At 45.7% G+C, this 18,864-nt stretch overlaps 1 protein-coding gene across 3 annotated transcripts in view; it reads right to left on the bottom strand.

The window, feature by feature from the left end:
* The window catches only part of LOC147604085 (Protein kinase superfamily protein), a 140,646-nt gene that overhangs the window by 19,376 nt on the left and 102,406 nt on the right, over window positions 1-18,864 (bottom strand). For 2 of the 3 annotated variants that reach the window (XM_086795436.1, XM_086795435.1), the window contains 9 exons: window positions 18,621-18,692; window positions 18,316-18,451; window positions 18,048-18,205; window positions 17,785-17,872; window positions 17,425-17,657; window positions 17,020-17,181; window positions 15,035-15,187; window positions 5,073-5,333; window positions 3,365-3,865 (listed from right to left, as the gene is read on the bottom strand). In XM_086795436.1, the coding sequence (XP_086651562.1) occupies window positions 3,365-3,865; window positions 5,073-5,333; window positions 15,035-15,187; window positions 17,020-17,181; window positions 17,425-17,657; window positions 17,785-17,872; window positions 18,048-18,205; window positions 18,316-18,451; window positions 18,621-18,692 (1,764 nt within the window). Of the gene's footprint in view, window positions 1-3,364; window positions 3,866-5,072; window positions 5,334-15,034; window positions 15,188-17,019; window positions 17,182-17,424; window positions 17,658-17,784; window positions 17,873-18,047; window positions 18,206-18,315; window positions 18,512-18,620; window positions 18,693-18,864 lie in introns of all 3 variants that reach the window. The other variant, XM_086795437.1, reaches the window with a different exon arrangement.

Raw genomic sequence — 18,864 nt, forward strand, 5'->3', positions numbered from 1 at the left:
CCGGACATGCATTGATGAGCCCATTATCCACATTGCAGCATGGGTCCCATGGTAAAACATGGATAAAGCTTTTCATAAAAAACAATGGGGCCTTGGTGAGCACCTTGGGAACCCAAGTGGGAACAGCTAGAAGGACATTGTAGTACCCTTTTTTTAGATAGAAGATCTCTCTAACCACAGGTGCTTGTAGAATCTCCTTTTCCAGCCAACCCTTAATCTCATGTCTGGAAAGAACCTTCCCTGTACAGTATAGCATTAACCCACATGAGGCAAAGAGTGCTACTTGTCTGTCCACGAATTCAAAAGAAACTGAGACTTCTACCGAGTTTGCAAAAGATTCTCCTCTATTTCCCTCTACGTGTTGAACTTTTGACATGCCTTTGTCTTGTAGAGATTGATACATTCTCTTCTTAGCCCACTCAATACTTTGACAAGCCATGGCATCAAGTCCAAGAGAATCCATAAAAGTTTTATTACCTCCATTCACCTTATTAATGGCCTGTTTGACCGCCAGCAGAGGCATCTCGTGCTGAACATCGGCCCATTCCTTCATCTCCATATCTTCACCAATTACTGGGGATGGCATTAGGCCTGTCATGACACGTAACTTTCCCACTTGTGTCAGATCGCACTGCACGCTTGCCGGTAGAGGTACAGGCGATTCTCCCCCTTCATGACTGTGTGACCTAATCAGTTCATGACCAGGCGAACTTACCTCTTCTTGACTGTGACCTAATCAGCTCATGACCAGGCGAACTTTCCCTCTCTCGACTGCGTGACCTTCCTCCATCTCGTCTGCAAATAGCGTCATGATCAAGACAGGCCGATTTTTCTTCTTCACGGCTGCATAAGATGTCGAGATCTTCATCACTGGATAGCCTTGCTTCAAATCGACTCTTATCTCCCCCTTGCATATCTTCAGCAAGTGCCTTGATCGCTAATGCAGATAGCTTTCTCCCTTTCTTTTTTTTTAATCGCGACCATCATGGCAGCATGCTTTCAGAATCGCATGGGTGGTGATTTTAACAAGTAACATTCGACAAAGCATAGACTTGGAGGTGGCATGGTTACAATTTCAGGCACGGAGTATTCGGCTTGAGAGGAGTTAATTCTGGCTTTGAGGGGACAAGACCCTTCGCATTTACCAAAGTTTGGACGTAGCCCTAGGAGTGTGCTTTTTGCAATCCAAGAGGGAAGAACAGGCCCCAACCTTTCCAGACTAGACCGGTTTTATGTGGATGAGTCGACTTGTGGACAAGGTGGCATGACTGGTAATCTGGCGACATTACTTTCTCCGATCATGCACTCGTCATTCTATCCGTGGAGGACCCATAGAGGCAGGACATACATTTGAGCACCCAGATCCCAGACAACATCATTCACGATTCCGAGATTTGCAATAGGGTAGAGGATATTTAGTAGTGTCTAGATTTTCGCACTGGTTCAATCGTAGGAGCTTTGGACGCAGGCCTTGGAGAGATCAGCGGTTTATTATAGGAGGCCACACAAAGCAAACTGGCTGGCTTTCGAGAGCAGAACCTACCCTCCTTGCAATGACTTCAGCAGAGTACCTAGGATAGCATGTGCATTGAGGCCCAGTTGGTTGCAACCCGTACAGAGCGCTTAGTTCCATCGACGAGCAGAGAGTGGACTATAGATACCATGCTAGAGCCCCATTTTGGACAGAGGCGAGCGATAAGGTCACCGGAGATTTTTGGCCCACATAAAGCAATGAAAAAGAGAGTTTCTTAGTACTTGGTTTTTGTACGTGGTGATGCAGAACATAGCAATGTGCATGTAGATTCCCTTACTTGTGATAGGCTGAATTTTGTAAGTGAGTATACATGTTGTTTTGCCGATGCATTGCCGAGTGAAATGCCTCCTTTACGGCCAGAGGATCACTGTATTGATTTGGTGCTGTGTAGCTCACCTCCTAATAGGCCGGCATATCGTGTGAGTGCTTGCCAACAAGAGGAGATTATGAAGCAAGTTGGTGACCTCTTAGAGAAGGGTTTAGTGCGACCAAGTTCTTCGCCATTTTGTTCACCCATTCTTCTTGTGCAGAAGAAGGATGGTTCGTTTCACATGTATGTGGATTACAAGGCACTTAGTAAGGTAACCATCGAGAATCGGTTTCCTATTCCGAGGATAGATGACATCTTGGACAAATTGGATGGTTCGTCATGTTTTAGTCGTATTGATCTCAAGAGTGGTTACCATCAAGTGAAAGCGATGCATCAAGATGTACACAAGACAGCCTTTCGCACATCTTTTGGTATCTATGACTATTTGGTTATGCCATTCAGTCTCACAAATGCTTTGGCTACCTAACCAAATGATGGACCGGATTTTCAAAAATCATAAAGCATTTACAAGTGTCCTTTTCGATGACATTTTGGTGTTATCGAAGAATAAGGAACAACGTAAGATCCACTTGAAAGTGGTCTTTGATGAATTAAGGAAACATAAGCTTATGATTAATGGCATTTTCCTCTCGGAGATTCACCATCTTGGACACAGTGTGTCAAAAGATGGCATGCCCAAGATTGGTGGAGATCACCACATGTATGGGGACGAGGATTCTTTGCTTCGGCTTCTAGGCGTGATTTTGTATGGTCTATTCATACTTGATAGAAGAAAATAAAATAAAATGTTTCTCTTTGATTTTTAGAAACCGATTTTCTTTGCCTTTCAACCTCTGCAGCACAGCTTAAAAAACAGGGAAATGATAAGATCAGCAGAATGGAATGTCTTATATCACGGGAGGCTCAAGGAAGTATTAAACAAGTAGGGACCTTAGGGCTCACTTAGGGGAGCCCTAAGTGAGCAGCAACATGATCTGACTCAAACTTCTATTACAAATTTATGTGATCCTCCCCACATGAAAGACTGGGGCATTGATTCGCAGTGGCAATGAGGACCTGGATCGATGCACCAGACCACGTCAAGTGGCAGTATCCTCAGCATCAGGGAGACAGCCCCAAATGCATCTAAGGGGTCACAGTAGACAGATCACAGACATAGTTGCAATGGAACGTGTTTCATGCCTTTCGAAACATACAAAACTCATGGATCTATATATTACCCTTTGGTCACATATATGCTTTGGGTCCTTAGTAGACGTTAATATAAACTTTCTTTCTTTCTCCTTCCTGGTTAAATTATACATCTCAAGAAGTCCAGCAGCTATGGAAATTACTGATTCGCAAACCAAAGAAACAGAAATGGAACAAAAAGAAGCCTTGCAAAGGAGAGTTAGAAATGTCTTGTGAAAGTCTTTGTGAAATTAAAAAAAGGGATTAGAGGTGTTAAAAGTGCTGTAAACACACTGAATTGTGTCTCAAGAACATTTTTAAAACTTTACCTCTTCAGAGCTACCTTGTCTTGTTTGGACTTGCTCATCCGAGCTTTCCCCTGTACTTAAACTTTGCCCCCGCCCCTTGAACTGCTGAGCACCAGGTGTTGTAATCCTGTTTGTGTCTTCATGACCATCTAAGCTTTCATTTGGCATCCCATCCTTATCACCGCAAGCTAATTGATTGCTCACCTGTCCCCAAGCCTTGAATTTGGACGGCTTATCATTTGCTGAATCACGGGCATAAATGCAGCTCCGAATAACCTCATCAAGGAATGCATGGAATGATTTCACAATATCTTGAACTAGCAAGACCCTTACTCTATAACCTTCTTCTGAGAGTATAAACTCCAACAAATCTGATGTGGCTGAGACAACAGTTCGTGTATCAAAAGAACCCCATGTTCGTGCTGTATGTTTTCTCAATCCATCTTGTGCAGTCTGAGTCCTTCCCTTTTTTGGTTGCCTAGATGGGGCTGGTGTTAAGCTCTGTTCAGCAATTGCAATAACCTGACCAGAAAAGTTTACGACCACTCAAAAGCATATCTGTGCTACATGTGAAATTCTTCAGAACCAACATCAATTACTTACAAAGCGATGAATCAGTAGCTACATGAATTGATGACACCATAAAATCAAAGGGTCTTCACGAACACCACAAGCTTCAAGGGCTGCGAAACCCAATAGTGTAGACTGTCTTTCTGACCCAATCTTCGTGTAATAAAGAGGGTGCTTACACTAGCCTCTCCTAAAGAAAGCTCAAACAACTTTTTATTGGCAAAGACTAGATAGACTAAGCTTTCTAAAGCACAATCATCCCACAAGTAAATGATGATGAACATCTCAGTGCTTCCTCCATCTAAGATCCCTCCATGAACTAAATCTCCACATGATTTCTCTAACTAGGATATCTTTGTGACCGACCACCTGTAAGATTTTTAAGCCTTTAGGCTCAACTCTCAATCAGCCTTACTCCAAGAGACCAATCAAACCTCAAGAAAACAACCTAAGAAAAAAAACCTATCTATTCAGCTACAAAAAACCCTGTCCAGATTTTACCTCATGTTGACTTGAGCAAGGAGAATCTGAATGTAGAGGGGCGCCTTAAAACCTTAGAAAGTTTAAAATAGTAAACACAGTACCTCTTCTACAAGCTGAAGAGCCTCTGGCTTCACGATGATAAGATGCCAAGAGGCTGTAGACGTGCACACTATGAACAGGAGGTATCTAAACAGCCCAATCAAATAGTCATCCTCTTTCAGACTAAATCTACGTAATAAATACACCCTACTGTCTTCAAAAGCATTCATCACCAGTGACAAGCGGCTTAGACACCACAACTAAATCTATGTAACAAATACGCCCTAGCATCTTCAAAAGCACTCATCACCAGTGACAAGTGGCTTAGACACCACTACTAAACGACACACACATTCATTGCATTACTGGCTACAAAACCTCAATGTTTATGGCTGGTTCAATGGCCATGTGCAAGATCCCTTCTCTCTAACTTACACTGGAAGACCATGGGATTTCTTTGGCTGCAAATATACTATATACATGGAGGTTGAATAAAGAAAGAATTGCTCTTGCTTTCAAATAGGGTAAATTTTGACTAAGATGAAGGAACAACCAAATGTTGTCAAAATGACCTTCGTCAGCTCAAACTACAGTAAAGAACAGGCATTTAATAATACATAAATATTGAGAAAAGTACCAAGCGCTCAAGTCGATTCCATCGAATGGATCCATTGTTTCGAATGAGCAGCTCTCGCAAAATCTTTCTCATATCAGGATCTGGATCAGCAAGAAGCCTGCCAATTACAAAAGGATATGCAGTAGCCACCACTCTAAACTCAGGATCTAGAAGGGTTGCTGTTCCTTCTAATGATCCTAGTGCTCTGATAACCAATGCATATTGTGGGGGGAGACTGAAGTTGTATTTGTACATGACATTCGACAGTTGGCTCATTATTCCCTATATCGAAAACAAGGCCAAAAAAATGTGAGCATGCATGAAAAGTGTATCACTCGCACACACAGCCCGTGGCAATTCACACCAAGAAAGTCTTTTCAAGAACAATGGCACTTAATCAAATTTGATATCCAACAGCACAACATATTAAACAGATAACATTGCCTCTTAGACATTTCTATCCAATTAAACTCTTCTTTAGCTTCCAGGTTACCAAGAAAACTTGATTTTTAGGCTCTATACAAAACGTTGCTTGTCTTGTAAGATGAATTCTTTTTGAATAATGCCAACAACCTTAATCATCATATGTTTATGACAAATATCACAATATTTGGGAAAACAAACATCCATTCTACCTGTATTTCATATAACCTCACTACTGCAATTGCTTGAAAACATTCTTGTCATCGAACTACAAGAGGAACAGTGAGTTTGATACAAGAGAAATTAGACAACTCCGCTCAACTCAGTTGTCAGCCTGCCAACACATCTCAAAGTGTGGTATGTGTTGGCTCCATGTTGCTATGCTGCATGTGTTACATCATGTCCATCATCATCTAGTGAAGGCATATGCTTATATGTAGTGGTGCATGTGAACATGTATTAACTCCAGGGGCACTTCTGTCCTATGGATTTTCCATCCCTAGACATTTGGTGTGAAAGGACACCTAGACTACGTTTTATTATTATCACCTATACTTGTCACTTACCATTATTGTGTGAATATACATGCAAGTACTTCTCCCTCCCTCTCTCTCAATCGATTTGCTTCCTCTGTGTGTATGTGTGAGAGAGAGTGAAAGCTTCCATCGCCCGACAAACCCTATAACTAGGTTCCTGTGTGCCAACATTTGGTATCAGAACAAAGGGTTCTTGTTGTTTTTAGGGTTTCTGTTATTTCAAGGTTTCTGCTCATTTTAGTGCTTTGGCTTGGAATCTGCCGAAACCTTTCAGACAGGGTACATAACAGCGCACCTTGACTCTGCCTGTCAATCAAAATCAACAAAGCCTAATTTCAGAACTGTACGACCTGCTCATACAGCTATACGACCAAACCCTAATTCAGTTTTTTCTTCACATGTGGGTTTGCCTTGCTCTGTACATCACCTCTAAAAATCTGAACCTGTTTGGAGGTGGTTGTACAATGCTGACGTGGCATTTTGTACATTGTTGGTTGTACAGTGCTGACATGGCATTTTGTACCTACACACAAAATTGAAGCTGCAAAAGTTACCATAGGAGTATTCATAGATACATGTAGAGGGTGCTCTTGCACCAGACTTCCAAGTACCAAGAAGAAAACAAAAATAAAACAAGTCCTACGCCCAAGCACAAGGCAAGGAGTGTTTGTAGCTTTACACCAGGGTAGTATGGATCTCGCAAGAGAAGCCCAATCGCACATCATCAGCTATGTGGACCTCACAAACCCTCCTAGTCTCACACTAGGCCGGATGTACCTAGATAGCCTTGGTCACCTAGTCTTCAATTCCAAATTGAAACATTTGCTGCAATAACACTTTCAGTACACATACCTTCCATTTGATACTCCTTCTAGGCACTTGTACCAAGTGAGGATTCTCATGGAAAGTCTTCAGCAAATTCCACACTTAATTTGTGAATGGTTCACCACCCACTTGTGTGTGTGTGAGACAAGTTGTAATGACAAACCTTCCTTCTTCTCTGTATGCAGCCCTGCTGTGCATGTAGGAGTAAATGAAGGTAATACCCTGCTGTAATACTTCGAATGTAGCCCTGCATTGAGAGATATGTGCACATTGTACGCAGCCTTTCTGCAACTCTAAGTAGCAACCTGCTTTGTGGAAAAAGAGGATGTTATCACCAGCTGTTTCCCTTCCTCCCCTCTTGTATGGTGCAGCCCTGAAAGGAACAATATGGGCAACAATTGGGCCTGGTCGCTCAATCAGTCTGGAAAGGAGGAGAGTAAATGGTACCCTGGTTCTGGCCGACAGAAGAAAGGGAGAGAATTCTTCCACTTCAGTCCTCATGTGCGAGAGAGCGGGAATCCTTTCAGTTCAGTCCAAATGAGAGAAAGAAAGAAAGAAAGATTTTATTAACGTCTTCCAAAAGACCGAACTCGGCCTATGAGACAAATCAGTGTACCTGTGTGGGGTATCCTCTGTTATCCCAACAAAATGAAAAAGTACTGAACTAAAAAGCTGAATCTCGGTGTGCAATAAGTACAATGAGTGGGGGAGAGGATGGAGCTCTACTACTAGGAGAATGCAAAGCTATATGCATGGAGTATACAATCATGATATGCAACCTAGCTAGCTCCATCCTGTACCATACTAGGGGTATAAAATGGTATACATCAATGAAGGGGGTGTCCACAGCTCCCTGAAGAACATGCCAGGGTCTGCTCTGAAGCGAGCCAGTCGCTCTGCACCCTCTCTGTGAAACTGAGCTCTGATCTCTGTCATCTCTCTCTGGTATAGGCGTGGTGTTCGAAAGCCAAGTGTCCTCTGTCTCCTGCGGGCTCTGAGTGTCTCTGCTCTCTGGAGAGTAATTCCCCGCTGTGTAGGGATTGGGAGTGGGATGGATCTCTGAAAAAATGTAGTAATCTGTGTCTGTCGTCCAACCTTTGGAGCTGTCTGAGCCTGTACTGATGTCTCTTTGTGACGCTGTATGTCTAGAATGAATCTCCCCAGTATGCGCTAGTCTATTGCCTCAAAGATCTGGTGTAGGGAATGTGGCTCTCTGAATAAAATGGAATATCTCTCTCTGATGGCTGTATATGCTCTGCATCTGCATACATAATGCTCCTCACTCTCCACCTCCTCTCTGCACAATCTGCATACCCTCTCCTCTCGGGGGATCCGTGCTGCTCTGCCAGTCTCGATCTCCAATCGATGTGATGAAACTCTAAGCTGACCAATAGCAACTCCGGAGCCGTGTGGTAAAAAGCCCTCCAAGTATCTAGGCCTCTATATATCCATCATCAGTGATACTCATGAAGTGATCTCTGTAGTATAGCATCTTCGGTGGAAGAGGCTGTGTAGGCGATCTCCATCTCGCTCGTGTATAGAGCTACCATAGATTCTGTCTCGATACTCTCTTCCTCTCACTATGAGAGAGACGGATATGTGGTGCATCCGTGTCATACTGGAACGGTGGTAGATGATCCATGTCTAGGCCATGCTGTGAGAACCAATGTGTGACCTGTGCATACCATGATCCTCTGTCTCCTGCCTCAGCCAGCTGTCTAGATGTCTCAAAAGCTCTGTATGACAATCTGTCCTGCGGCATCTCACTGAATCTGTCTAGCAGGCATATAGTCTGGAATATGGCCTCTACCATCACAGGAGGCGCAGCAAACTCTGCTCGGATAATGTCATGAGGTACTGACGGTTTGTTGCGTATCATGTGTGCCATCATGAGGGCCTGTGGTCTCTCTATCTGTGTCCACCAATGGGTAGCAAGGCTTGGCGCCCATACCGCTGCTCCATACATCAGTGCCGGTGTGACTAATGTGTCAAATAGCCACCCCTTCGTCCGCGGCTCCTGAAAATGCGCCTGGTGGCACTGTCTCTCTAGCATAGCCAATGCTGCATATCCCCGTGTCAATCTAGCTCTGGCTGCTGAACCCATGGTGAAGCGAGTGGCTGCTGCAGAGAAGGTATCCCCTAGGTACATGTATGATGTCACCACCTCCACCTGGCGTCCTGCGAGAGTGAATGTCAGTGACTCCTACCCTGTCTCGATGTATGAAAGACCATAACCTTGGTTTTCCCAAGGTTCACAGTAAGATCCCTCTGTGTGCAGAAATCATGGAGTGCATGTAGATGCTGCTGTAGACCTCCTAGAGACTCAGACACTAATACAATATCATCAGCATAAAGCATAATATGTACTGAGGTACCTGCTAGATCAACTCCATCTCCGCCTCCGCGTGTAATGGAGTCAGCCACCTCATCAATGTATAACCCAAATAGCGTGGGGAAAAGTGGGCATCCTTGCTTCACACCAATGGTGCTAGCAATAGTCTCGGACATACCTCTTGGGCATCTGACTCGCCCAAAAACATGCTCATATAATGCATAGATGCCCCATATCTGCTAGTATGCCAAGAGACTGCAGGCGCTGAAAGAGCCTCTCTTGTGGTACTGTGTCAAATGCCTTGTGGAAATCCACAAAGCAGCAATAGAGCTTTCTCTTCCTCACTCTGGCCTGATCAATCATACATCTCGAAGTGAATACATGGTCAGTGGTAGAGAAAGCTCTCCTGAAGCCTGTCTGCCCTGATGAGCGTAAACCTGCTCGCTCAGCATATAAGCTAAGCTCTTGCTCCAACACTCCACCATAGAGTTTGGCCAACACGTGGCCAACCATATTCGTCCTGTAGTAGTTGCTCGGATCGAGCATATCCCCTGTTTTGTGGATCGGCACAATGGTGTGCATCGTCCACTCCGCAGACAAACCCTCTGCTAGTGCCCTGTTAAAAGGTGTGCAAGAAAAGCAGCCAAAGAATCTACTGCATATATGAGATGCTCTCCCTGTTAAAAGGTGTGCAAGAAAAGCAGCCAAAGAATCTACTGCATATATGAGATGCTCTCCCTGTAGGCCCATATGGTCGGCGGCTCGTCCATGCTATAGGCGGCAGATAGCTTCCTTTACAATCGAGTGGGTAAAGAAGCTAGCTGTGGTAGGTCTAGGCTCCTGTGGCTGAGGTATAGGTGGCTGCTGTGGGGCGTGGCATAGGCCCTCTGCATATGTGTGCCATGTCTGTGGGTCTGCAATGGGTGTCGGTGCCCGGGGCTCTCTGAGGTGCCACCATGAGATAGGGCTATCTCTACTCATGAAGAAATGAAAGATCTCTAGCTCCTGTATCTCTGCGAAGGCCCGCCTTTTGCGGTGAGTAAGTCTCCTCATCTCTCTCCTCGACTCCTGCTCTGTGATGGCTCCCAAGGCTCATGAGTATAGGGCTATGCACTCATCATCATACCATCTGTTCTGGGGCATAGTCCCAGATCTCGCAAGCTCTCCTGAGTGGACACGATGTGGGAAGCTCTGTAATGCATCCGTGTGTAGGAGTGATGCCAGCTGGGCTGTAATGGTATCCATAGGTGCCAGGGGATCCATGAGTAGGAGCCCATCCTCTACCATGCCAGTGTATATGTCTACCATGTCATGTGTGAAGTAGATGGTAGTGTGTGGCGTGGGTATGTGGGGGGCTAGTGATACTGGTGATCCGGCTAGTGAAAATGCCAAGTATGTATGATCTGCCCCAATAGGACGAGGTGGGACAAGCTGTGATGCCTCCAAAGACCCCATAATGTAGTCTACCACCGTGCCTCCGGTCCGTGTATGACCCCCAAGTGGGAAGCATGTCAGCCCTCCTGATCCCGGCCACTGTAGCATCCCGTTATAAATAACGAGACGATGCCTGGCTCCCAACTCTAGTAAGTGGTCCCCATAATGTCCTCTATCTGGTCCAGTGTCCTCTGATGCCCAACTAGCCCATATCTCCTCTGGATCCAGAGGGTGGAGGATCTCCATGTCATCATAGTCATACACCTCACACTGTCTGCTCTGTGTGTGGGCATTGAAGTCACCCGTAAGAAATACTTCCCCTAGTGTAGAATAATGCATAATCTCCTCTGACAAACAAGTGTATGGCGAGGCTCCTGTCTCCTCCTCCTATGGCATGTCCTCAGTAATGACATAGGAGGATCCTGATGGAGGAAAGTAACATAGGGCTATGTATATAACCCTATCCTGTGAGAGCTGTAAGCTGATCCACATGTATCTGGCCTCTGGATCCTGTGCTACCACTCTCAGTCTCCCATGTAGCTCCCGTCTGAATAGAACTGCTACTCCCCTCGACCCTCTCCAGGTGCCCTGGCGTGTGGTCCTCCTGTATGCTGACTCCCACTAGAATCCCTCTACTCAAGGTAGCCCTCTCTCTGGGCTCTGATGTGTCTCTGTCAGAAGTATGATGTCTCTCCTCACCATAACATGCTCGAGTCGTCCAGGATGCACCCATAATGAACCATTACAGTTCCATACTGCCATGTGTACCTCTGTCAGTGGCCTGGTCTGTGTCCCATAGGCCCCAAACCGCTAATCCATGGGCCGACCATCTCGATAGAAGGCCTTCTTGCCTTCTCTCCTCGCGTGTAAGACTCGCGGCATACAAGCTCTCCTATGCTCTAGCTGCATCCTCGTGAGGTCATCATCCAAGAAAATAGGAGCTCCCTCTAAGCCTCGTAGTATGACCCTCTTCCTCATGAAGGTGACCCTCTCTCTCTCTCCTGCAAACTGTAGGATGAGGGCTCGCTTGCGTGTTGAGTCTTTCCCGGCTCTCCATGCTTTGGTGAAGGGGAGAGGATCCTCTTCCCTGTAGCCTAGCTTCATGCATAGAAGCTATCCATCTTTCTCGGGAGTGGAGTTGGGTGTCTCGGCTATACCTGTGACTCGAATGTTGAGGCGGCGGGCATGCCTCATTTTCTCCTCCTCAATGGTGGTGTGAATCATTTGATGTTCTTCCCTTTGAGTCTCCTCCCTCACTTCTTTACGGAAGTTCTTCTTCACCACCTGAACCCATCCTGACTGCTTGGCTTCGAGTTTTCCCTCCATGTCCTTTGTGATCTCCTTGGAGATCTCTTCTTTGATGGCCGTCAGTGTTGTCATTGATCTCCCCTTCTTCCTTCTCGGTGTTCTTGATGGCTATCAGTTCCACTTTCAATGCACTCACCTCCTCCTTGAGTGCTGTGTTCTCTTGTTCAAGGTCCGTGACCCGTGCTTCGAGGGCCATGCTGTGCCGGTGTAGTTTGTTCTCCACCTCATTGAGGTTGGAATCGGATGTCTTCTTGTTCTCCTTGATTAGTGCCTTCATTGCCGTCTCGAGGGCCTCGAGTTTCTCTTCGAGACTCGGGGCCATTCCTCGAAATTACTCTGCAGCCTTCCCCACAGACAGGGAGAGAGAGAGAGAGAGAGTTATGTTGCTGCCTTAGGGGCCTGAGCAAGGGTGGGTGGGAAAAGGGGGGGCACACGGCCTACCAGACAGGCAGGCAGGCCAGCATAGCGCCAGCCTGGCAGCAACACGGAAGCGAACTGGGCGGCTGTAGCGAAGAGAGAGAGCGGCTACGCACAAAGGCGCGAAGCGAACAGGGGACAGCAAAGCGAAACAGCGGCGAAGAGAGAGATTGTGCAATGGCGGGTGGCGAAAGGGGGCGAAGACAAAGAAGCGAACAGAATGTGGGGCGGGCGAGAGGGCGGCGAACAGCGAAGTAAGCCCAGGCGAGAGAGATGGCGGCAAACAGTGAAGCGATGAGAGAGAGAGAGAGAGAGAGAGAGAGAGAGAGAGAGAGAGAGAGAGAGATGAAATGAAATGAAATGATATATTAACGTCTTTAGAAGGCCAAAATGACCTATGAGACCAAAAAGGTTACAACAATTGGTGGATCTGATACAATGTCTGTGTAAGAATAGCTAAAAATAACTAAACAACTAACTAAAACTGAAACAACTATGAGGAAAAGTAAGGTACTAGGAGCTCCTAATGGATAACATCTGGGAGGAAAACTCCAGCAACAAAAGTAAGCATCATATACATCACTATCCAAAGATGTCTCTCATCAGTCAATGGCGGATATCCTCAATGTCCTCCATGGTGAGTACTCTGACTGGACGTCTCCCATGCCGTGCTAGTGTGGTCCTGATCCTCTGTTGTAGTCTCCGCCGGTGTCGAGATAGGCCTCTCATCTTGGGGTGCCTGGACCGCCCCAGCTCTATAGCTCGATCAATCACTGTACCTCTGGTGCGGCTATACTCTGGGGCTAGCTGCAATGCCTGCTAGCCTGACTGCTCAATCTCTGGTCGAAAGAAGTCTGTAATCTGCCTATGTAGGTGTCTCTCCCTCTCTGATCCCCTCCCTCTCAAGAGACCCTCTCTATGTCTACGCAGCTCGAGCAGGTATAATCCGAGGCATCTCTGATCCTGGTATCTCATGACTCTAGAAAGTGGTCCGAACCCCTCTCTGAACAGGCAGTGAAAACGGCCTCGTATCTCATAATATACTGGACAGTGACATATGTAATGTAACTCTCGTCTCTGGCTCCATCTAGCACAGCTGACAAATCCTGGCCACAGCTGGTACTCTGAATCTACCAGTCTCAATCTCTAGCTGGTGTGAGGATGTGTGCATCTGACCAATAGCACACCGTACCCCATGAGAAAGATGAGTATCCATGTAGCTGGGTCTAATCACAAACCCATCCTCCGTGAGCTGGAGAAGATGATCTTCTTACCAAGCTCGTGTGTCGGCTGTATCCATGTCCTCCTAGTGTCCAGCTGAGTCAAGTCTTGCCTGATAAGTCTGGTAATCTCTGCCCGTGTGAGAGAGAGGGAGGGTGCATCCAGGGAGTACTGAAATGGAGGTAGCCTGTCCACACAGAGAGAGAGAGAGAGATTCTTATGAGCAAGGGCGTTTTTTTTCGTAGCCCAGTGGGCGTTTTTTTTCAACAAATGAAAGGATCTTTTCTCGGGAAAAAAAAAATGCTTGCAAAGTTTTTTTTTCTTTGTTTAATTTTTTATTTTCTAAAATAAAAGTACCTGCACGTGGCGAGGGACTACGGATGTGCAGGCAGAGGAGTTGCAGGCACGATTGTGTCAGGCGTGCAGGTGCAAGCTGGCGACGGGATGTAATCGAGGCCGGATGGGGAACTGCACGTGGCGGCGCGTAGGCTGCATGCTGAACGGAATTGAACTCCTGGCTGAGCTGCACGCTACTGGGAGCGGAACGCCCCGACGGAGCTCGATGTGGGAGACGGGGACATGGAGGCATAGCCGTAGCGTGTGCGGGGTTGTCACAGCCGACGGTCGAAGATCTCTGCGTGCACAGTCGGCTGCAGAGGGCACAGCCACTGGGCGAGGAAGCGGCGGAGGTCCCCTCACTAGCTCCGCCGGGACCAGGAGGCAAAAAGCGGCGGCAGCGCAGTAGCGCCGCTAAAGAGGCTGGGCGGAACGGGCGGCAGCACTCTCCCCACTAGTGCCGCCGGCCATGGGCGGCCGGAAGCAAGCAGGCGACGGAAAATCCACAGCGACGTACGGACTAGCTCCGTCGATGGAATTTCGCAGGCGACGGACAGAACTGTGCAAGCGACGGAAACTCACAGTTTGCTGCAGATTTTAGGGACAGAACTCCACAGGAAGCCCCCAACTCTGATACCAATTGTTGGTGATGGACTCACACACACACACACACAAACCTGCAGATTAGGGTTAGGTGCAGGATGGAGAAGCTCACACAGAAATGAGAGAGAGAGAGAGCCAAAAGTGTGGTAGCCACAAAATGCAAGTCAACCCTTGCATGTGTGTCACATCCATATAATATAGAAGTACAAAATATTATATGTAGAGTGTCCTTTCCCACTTGATATCCAAGGGGAAAAACCAGATGGGAAAAAGTGCCCTTGGTTAAGCCCTGTTCACACATAGCACTACCATAAGTGAGCATATGCCTACATTAATTGAGGTATTAAGGGCTCAACTTCAAGTCCTTTCAAACAACACTTACCTATATCTCAAAAGGCCATAGCACCCACAGTAAACTATAGAAATAAATGCATACTTCACTACGTGTCTATATAAACTAACCATGAGATTCAGTATGCAGCATACAGAAAATGAGATTTGCATAATACCAGCTCTTTTATAGAAAACTTAGTGACAGCATGCCTTACCTGAAAATCCAATTGTTCTTTTGAGGACTCATCACCGAAAGATGCACGTAATGCATGTGCAATGTCCTCAAGGTTGGCTCCTTTTGGAACAAAACCAAGGCATGAAAAGTCATCTGCAAGACCCAGAGAGTCCCTGTTTACGAAGTGAACAAGCTGCATCACCGCCAGTAAAAATAGTGAGGAAATCTCTTCTATTACCCAACCTCTACCTTATGACAAAGTACTACAAATAACACAATCAGCTTGTTCAAATATGAGATTATTTTGGCGACACAACCGACACTCAGAGGAAAAAGGAAAACACACAGGAGAAAGGAGGACAAGGGGAAAAGAGGACGAAGGGAAGTGGCAAGGAGCAGAATGTTCCTCAATATACAAATTTATCAGTAGAATAAAATCAGCATCACAGAAAAAAAGAAACATCTGCAATTTTCATGACAGACAATAGACCAGCTATGAGAAACGATTAAAGAGTGAACAGGAGCCATCAAAACCTTCTCCCTCCACCAGCGCCTCCTTTTTCCCTGCCCCGTTTCGCATTCCTATTCCCTGCCCGTCTCTCACCTCTTCCCCACAGGTGCATCCTCACCTCGCCCATGTCTCCCCAATTCCTGCATGTTACCTGACTTCTCACACCAATACCCCAGCCCCGTCCTGATGAATCTTGCCTGCCCACTACCATCCGAAGCACCACCCTAACGCCTCTACTCTCTCCTTCCAATCTCCCTTTTTCTTGCCTTTTCCCTTCCACCACCTTTGCCTCCCTTTCTATCAGAGCCACTCCAACCTCCCCAACCTAGGCAACAATTGATTCCTCCCTTTTAATGGCAGACCTCCACCTCAGTAGCTTCATATCACCCTGTTTAGCAGGATTTCAGGCAGCAGACAAGCCTACAGACACCTCCAAGATAACCTTCAATTTGCTCTTGACAAAGAGGGATGCATCATCAACATCCAAGTCATTGGCCATAGTTACACCCAGATTGAGTCCGCCTTTGAGACTTTGGCATCCACTTTCCTCTGACAAGTCCCATAGCAATATACAATGCTATATCGTAGATTGCTCAATGGAATCGCCGCTTCTCAAGTGACATTGCAAACAACACAATCTAATCTCTTGAAATTCTTGTGACATGAACATGTCCTCCAGTGAGAAAACAATCCCCACCCGGCTCTGCAAAGTGTGGTTCTTCTTCCCTTCAAGCTACTGGACTCGTATGACTACATATGTCTGACAAATTTCACGAGTAACTCGTCTCATGTCAGAGCTCAAAGCAAGCTGCTCAACAGTAGGGAATGCCCCAAGATCCCACAAAACTGGGGGGTAAAGGGTCCCATCCGGAAAGTACACATTATAGTCTCCAGAAACTCCCAAGAAACATTGAACACATACTCCAATAGGGAACGCCATCCCCACCCAGCTCAGCAAAGTGTGGTTCTGCTCCTCTTGGAGCTACTAAATTTGTACGACTGCACACATAAGTGGTGCAGACTGCACACATAAGAGGTGCAGAATATATTCCCAATTCGCAACGAATCTGTGTGCACTCAAGTAGATGTATGAATCATCGACAAAGGAGGACCGTGCTCTCTCCTCTTCCCTCGCCAATAGTTCTTCACCACTTATGCTCCAACTCCCAGAACAAGCAGCAGGGAGATTGCAGCCATTATTGTACTACAAAAAACAGCAGTAGTGTTTGCTATTTTCCAGTTTCTTGGGTGATGACAACATGACTGTCCTCTAAAAGCTAATAATAATGAGTACACAGCGTTAACTCCAACAAAAGTCAGAGGTGAAAAAACGCAATTGTTAATGCAGAACATTCAATGCCTAAAGAGTCCCCTTGAAAGAAAGCAGGGCTTGTACCACAAGTTGGATAGGATTAGCAAAAATGATAAGTGGTATTAGAACACTTCTATCAGCAAAGAAGAGCCATAATCAGGTGGCCATTAACACAGCAGCTGTTAAAAAACAAAAATCTCACCGTTCGAATCAGACCAATGCGGTATTCTCTGGGGAAGTCACCCATCATACCAAAATCGAAATAAGCAAGCATGCCTTCTTTTGTAACCACAAGGTTCCCTGGATGAGGGTCCGCATGGAAAAAACCTTCCTCCAGAAGTTGTCTCAATGAAGAAAAAACTCCCTGTGAAAGTATAATTTCAGGACTCAGAACCAAACTTAAAATGAGGGGATTTACACACACGCTTCCCATCCAATGAAAAAGGGCAGATCTCACCCATTTGTCCCTCACGAATGGGGGATCTCCTTCCCCATCCAACCCCCTCCATCCGAAAAAAGAAAAGATATGTGTGAAGTCCCTCGATAGAAACGGTGTAAGAAAATACACTCTCAAAAGACAGATAAATGAGCAAGATGAAAACCTTACTTGATCAACAAGGTGTTGAATATCAAAATTCAACTTGTGCAGTGTCTCTAAATCAGTCAACTTGATTCCATCTATCCACTCCATAGTAAGCACTCCTTTGCTTGAGAAATTCCAGTATATTTTTGGCACCTTGACTAAATCTGAAGTGTCTCCATTTTTTGACCTTGTCTTTGCTCTCCTCCTTTGCCTACTACTACATGATCTGTGATCAGACTTGATAAAGTCCTCGTATTCTGAGGAAGAGGCCAGGTATAGGTAGTAAATATATAGAGAACTCAACCTCTCAATTTCCTCTTGTAAGGACAAAAAAAGTTGGAAGGAAAACAGAAGCACACAAAAGAGGGAAGAAATTCTTAACACCTCTGGCAAGCCCACCGTACAAGATTGCAAAACGTTCAGCATTGCGACCCTCCTTTACGTAATCAATTTCATCAAACATATGCTCAACCTACCATACACAATGTCATGCCCCAAAGCAGATTGTCATTATACTGTCTCACTCAAGTTATAGGCACAAAGCAACTCCTTGGCTAGCTACAAGATCAATCAAATCCAAGCAAATCCAAAAGAAATCTGATGAATGGACACAATCATTTCAATCACAAGGGGAAGGGTGCACCAACCATTTCATTGACAGCAGCCACAATATCACCACGTGCTCCTAAAAACCTTTTGAGCGGACCTCCAATAATGTGTAAGAGGTGAGAATCGAGAGCTAATCTTGCTTGCATACCTGGCCTTTGCACTTTGACTGCAACAAGCTCTCCAGAAATCAGGCGAGCTGCATCAGAGAGATGAAATTAGAGACTCAAATTACAGCTTCAGGAAGACCCCATCTGTACCAGCATAGAGCTATCTCCAAAACCTAAAGAAAACAAACCTTCTAGTTACCTTTATAAACCTGTCCCAAAGAAGCAGCTGCCACTGGCTCTGCACTTATCTCTGCAAACAGCTTCCTTGCCGGAAATCCCAGCTCGGACTCAATGAACTTCAGGGCAATCGAACTTCGAAACGGTGGGATTTGATCCTTGAAGAACCCACAGCAGTTGCATGTCATGATTTTTCAAATCAACAGTCCGATGATATCCTAGCAAACAAAAACTTAGTTCAGACACCTAAACAATCAACTGTTAAGACCCTCATCATGCTAGTGTGACAAACAAAGGGACCAGCAATAGGACTGACACAGAACATACCTGCAGCTTTGCCAATTCCTGACAATAAGCACTTGGGAGTATATCTGGCCGGGTACTCAAGGCCTGCCCAAGCTACATTATCCATGATATGACAGTTAAAATACTAGACAAGATTCTGTAATCTCACTTAGAAATTCCAATTCATGATAGCATATCCATATTAATGTTTAGATCAATCCATGCTTTGGCTGCGCATATTACAACCATGGAAACAATGCCTATTTTCCCCCCTTTTATTTCAACA

This window comes from Cibotium barometz, chromosome 62 (assembly GCF_041138505.1).
Source record: "Cibotium barometz isolate CiBa-2024 chromosome 62, ASM4113850v1, whole genome shotgun sequence".
Taxonomy (NCBI): domain Eukaryota; kingdom Viridiplantae; phylum Streptophyta; class Polypodiopsida; order Cyatheales; family Cibotiaceae; genus Cibotium; species Cibotium barometz.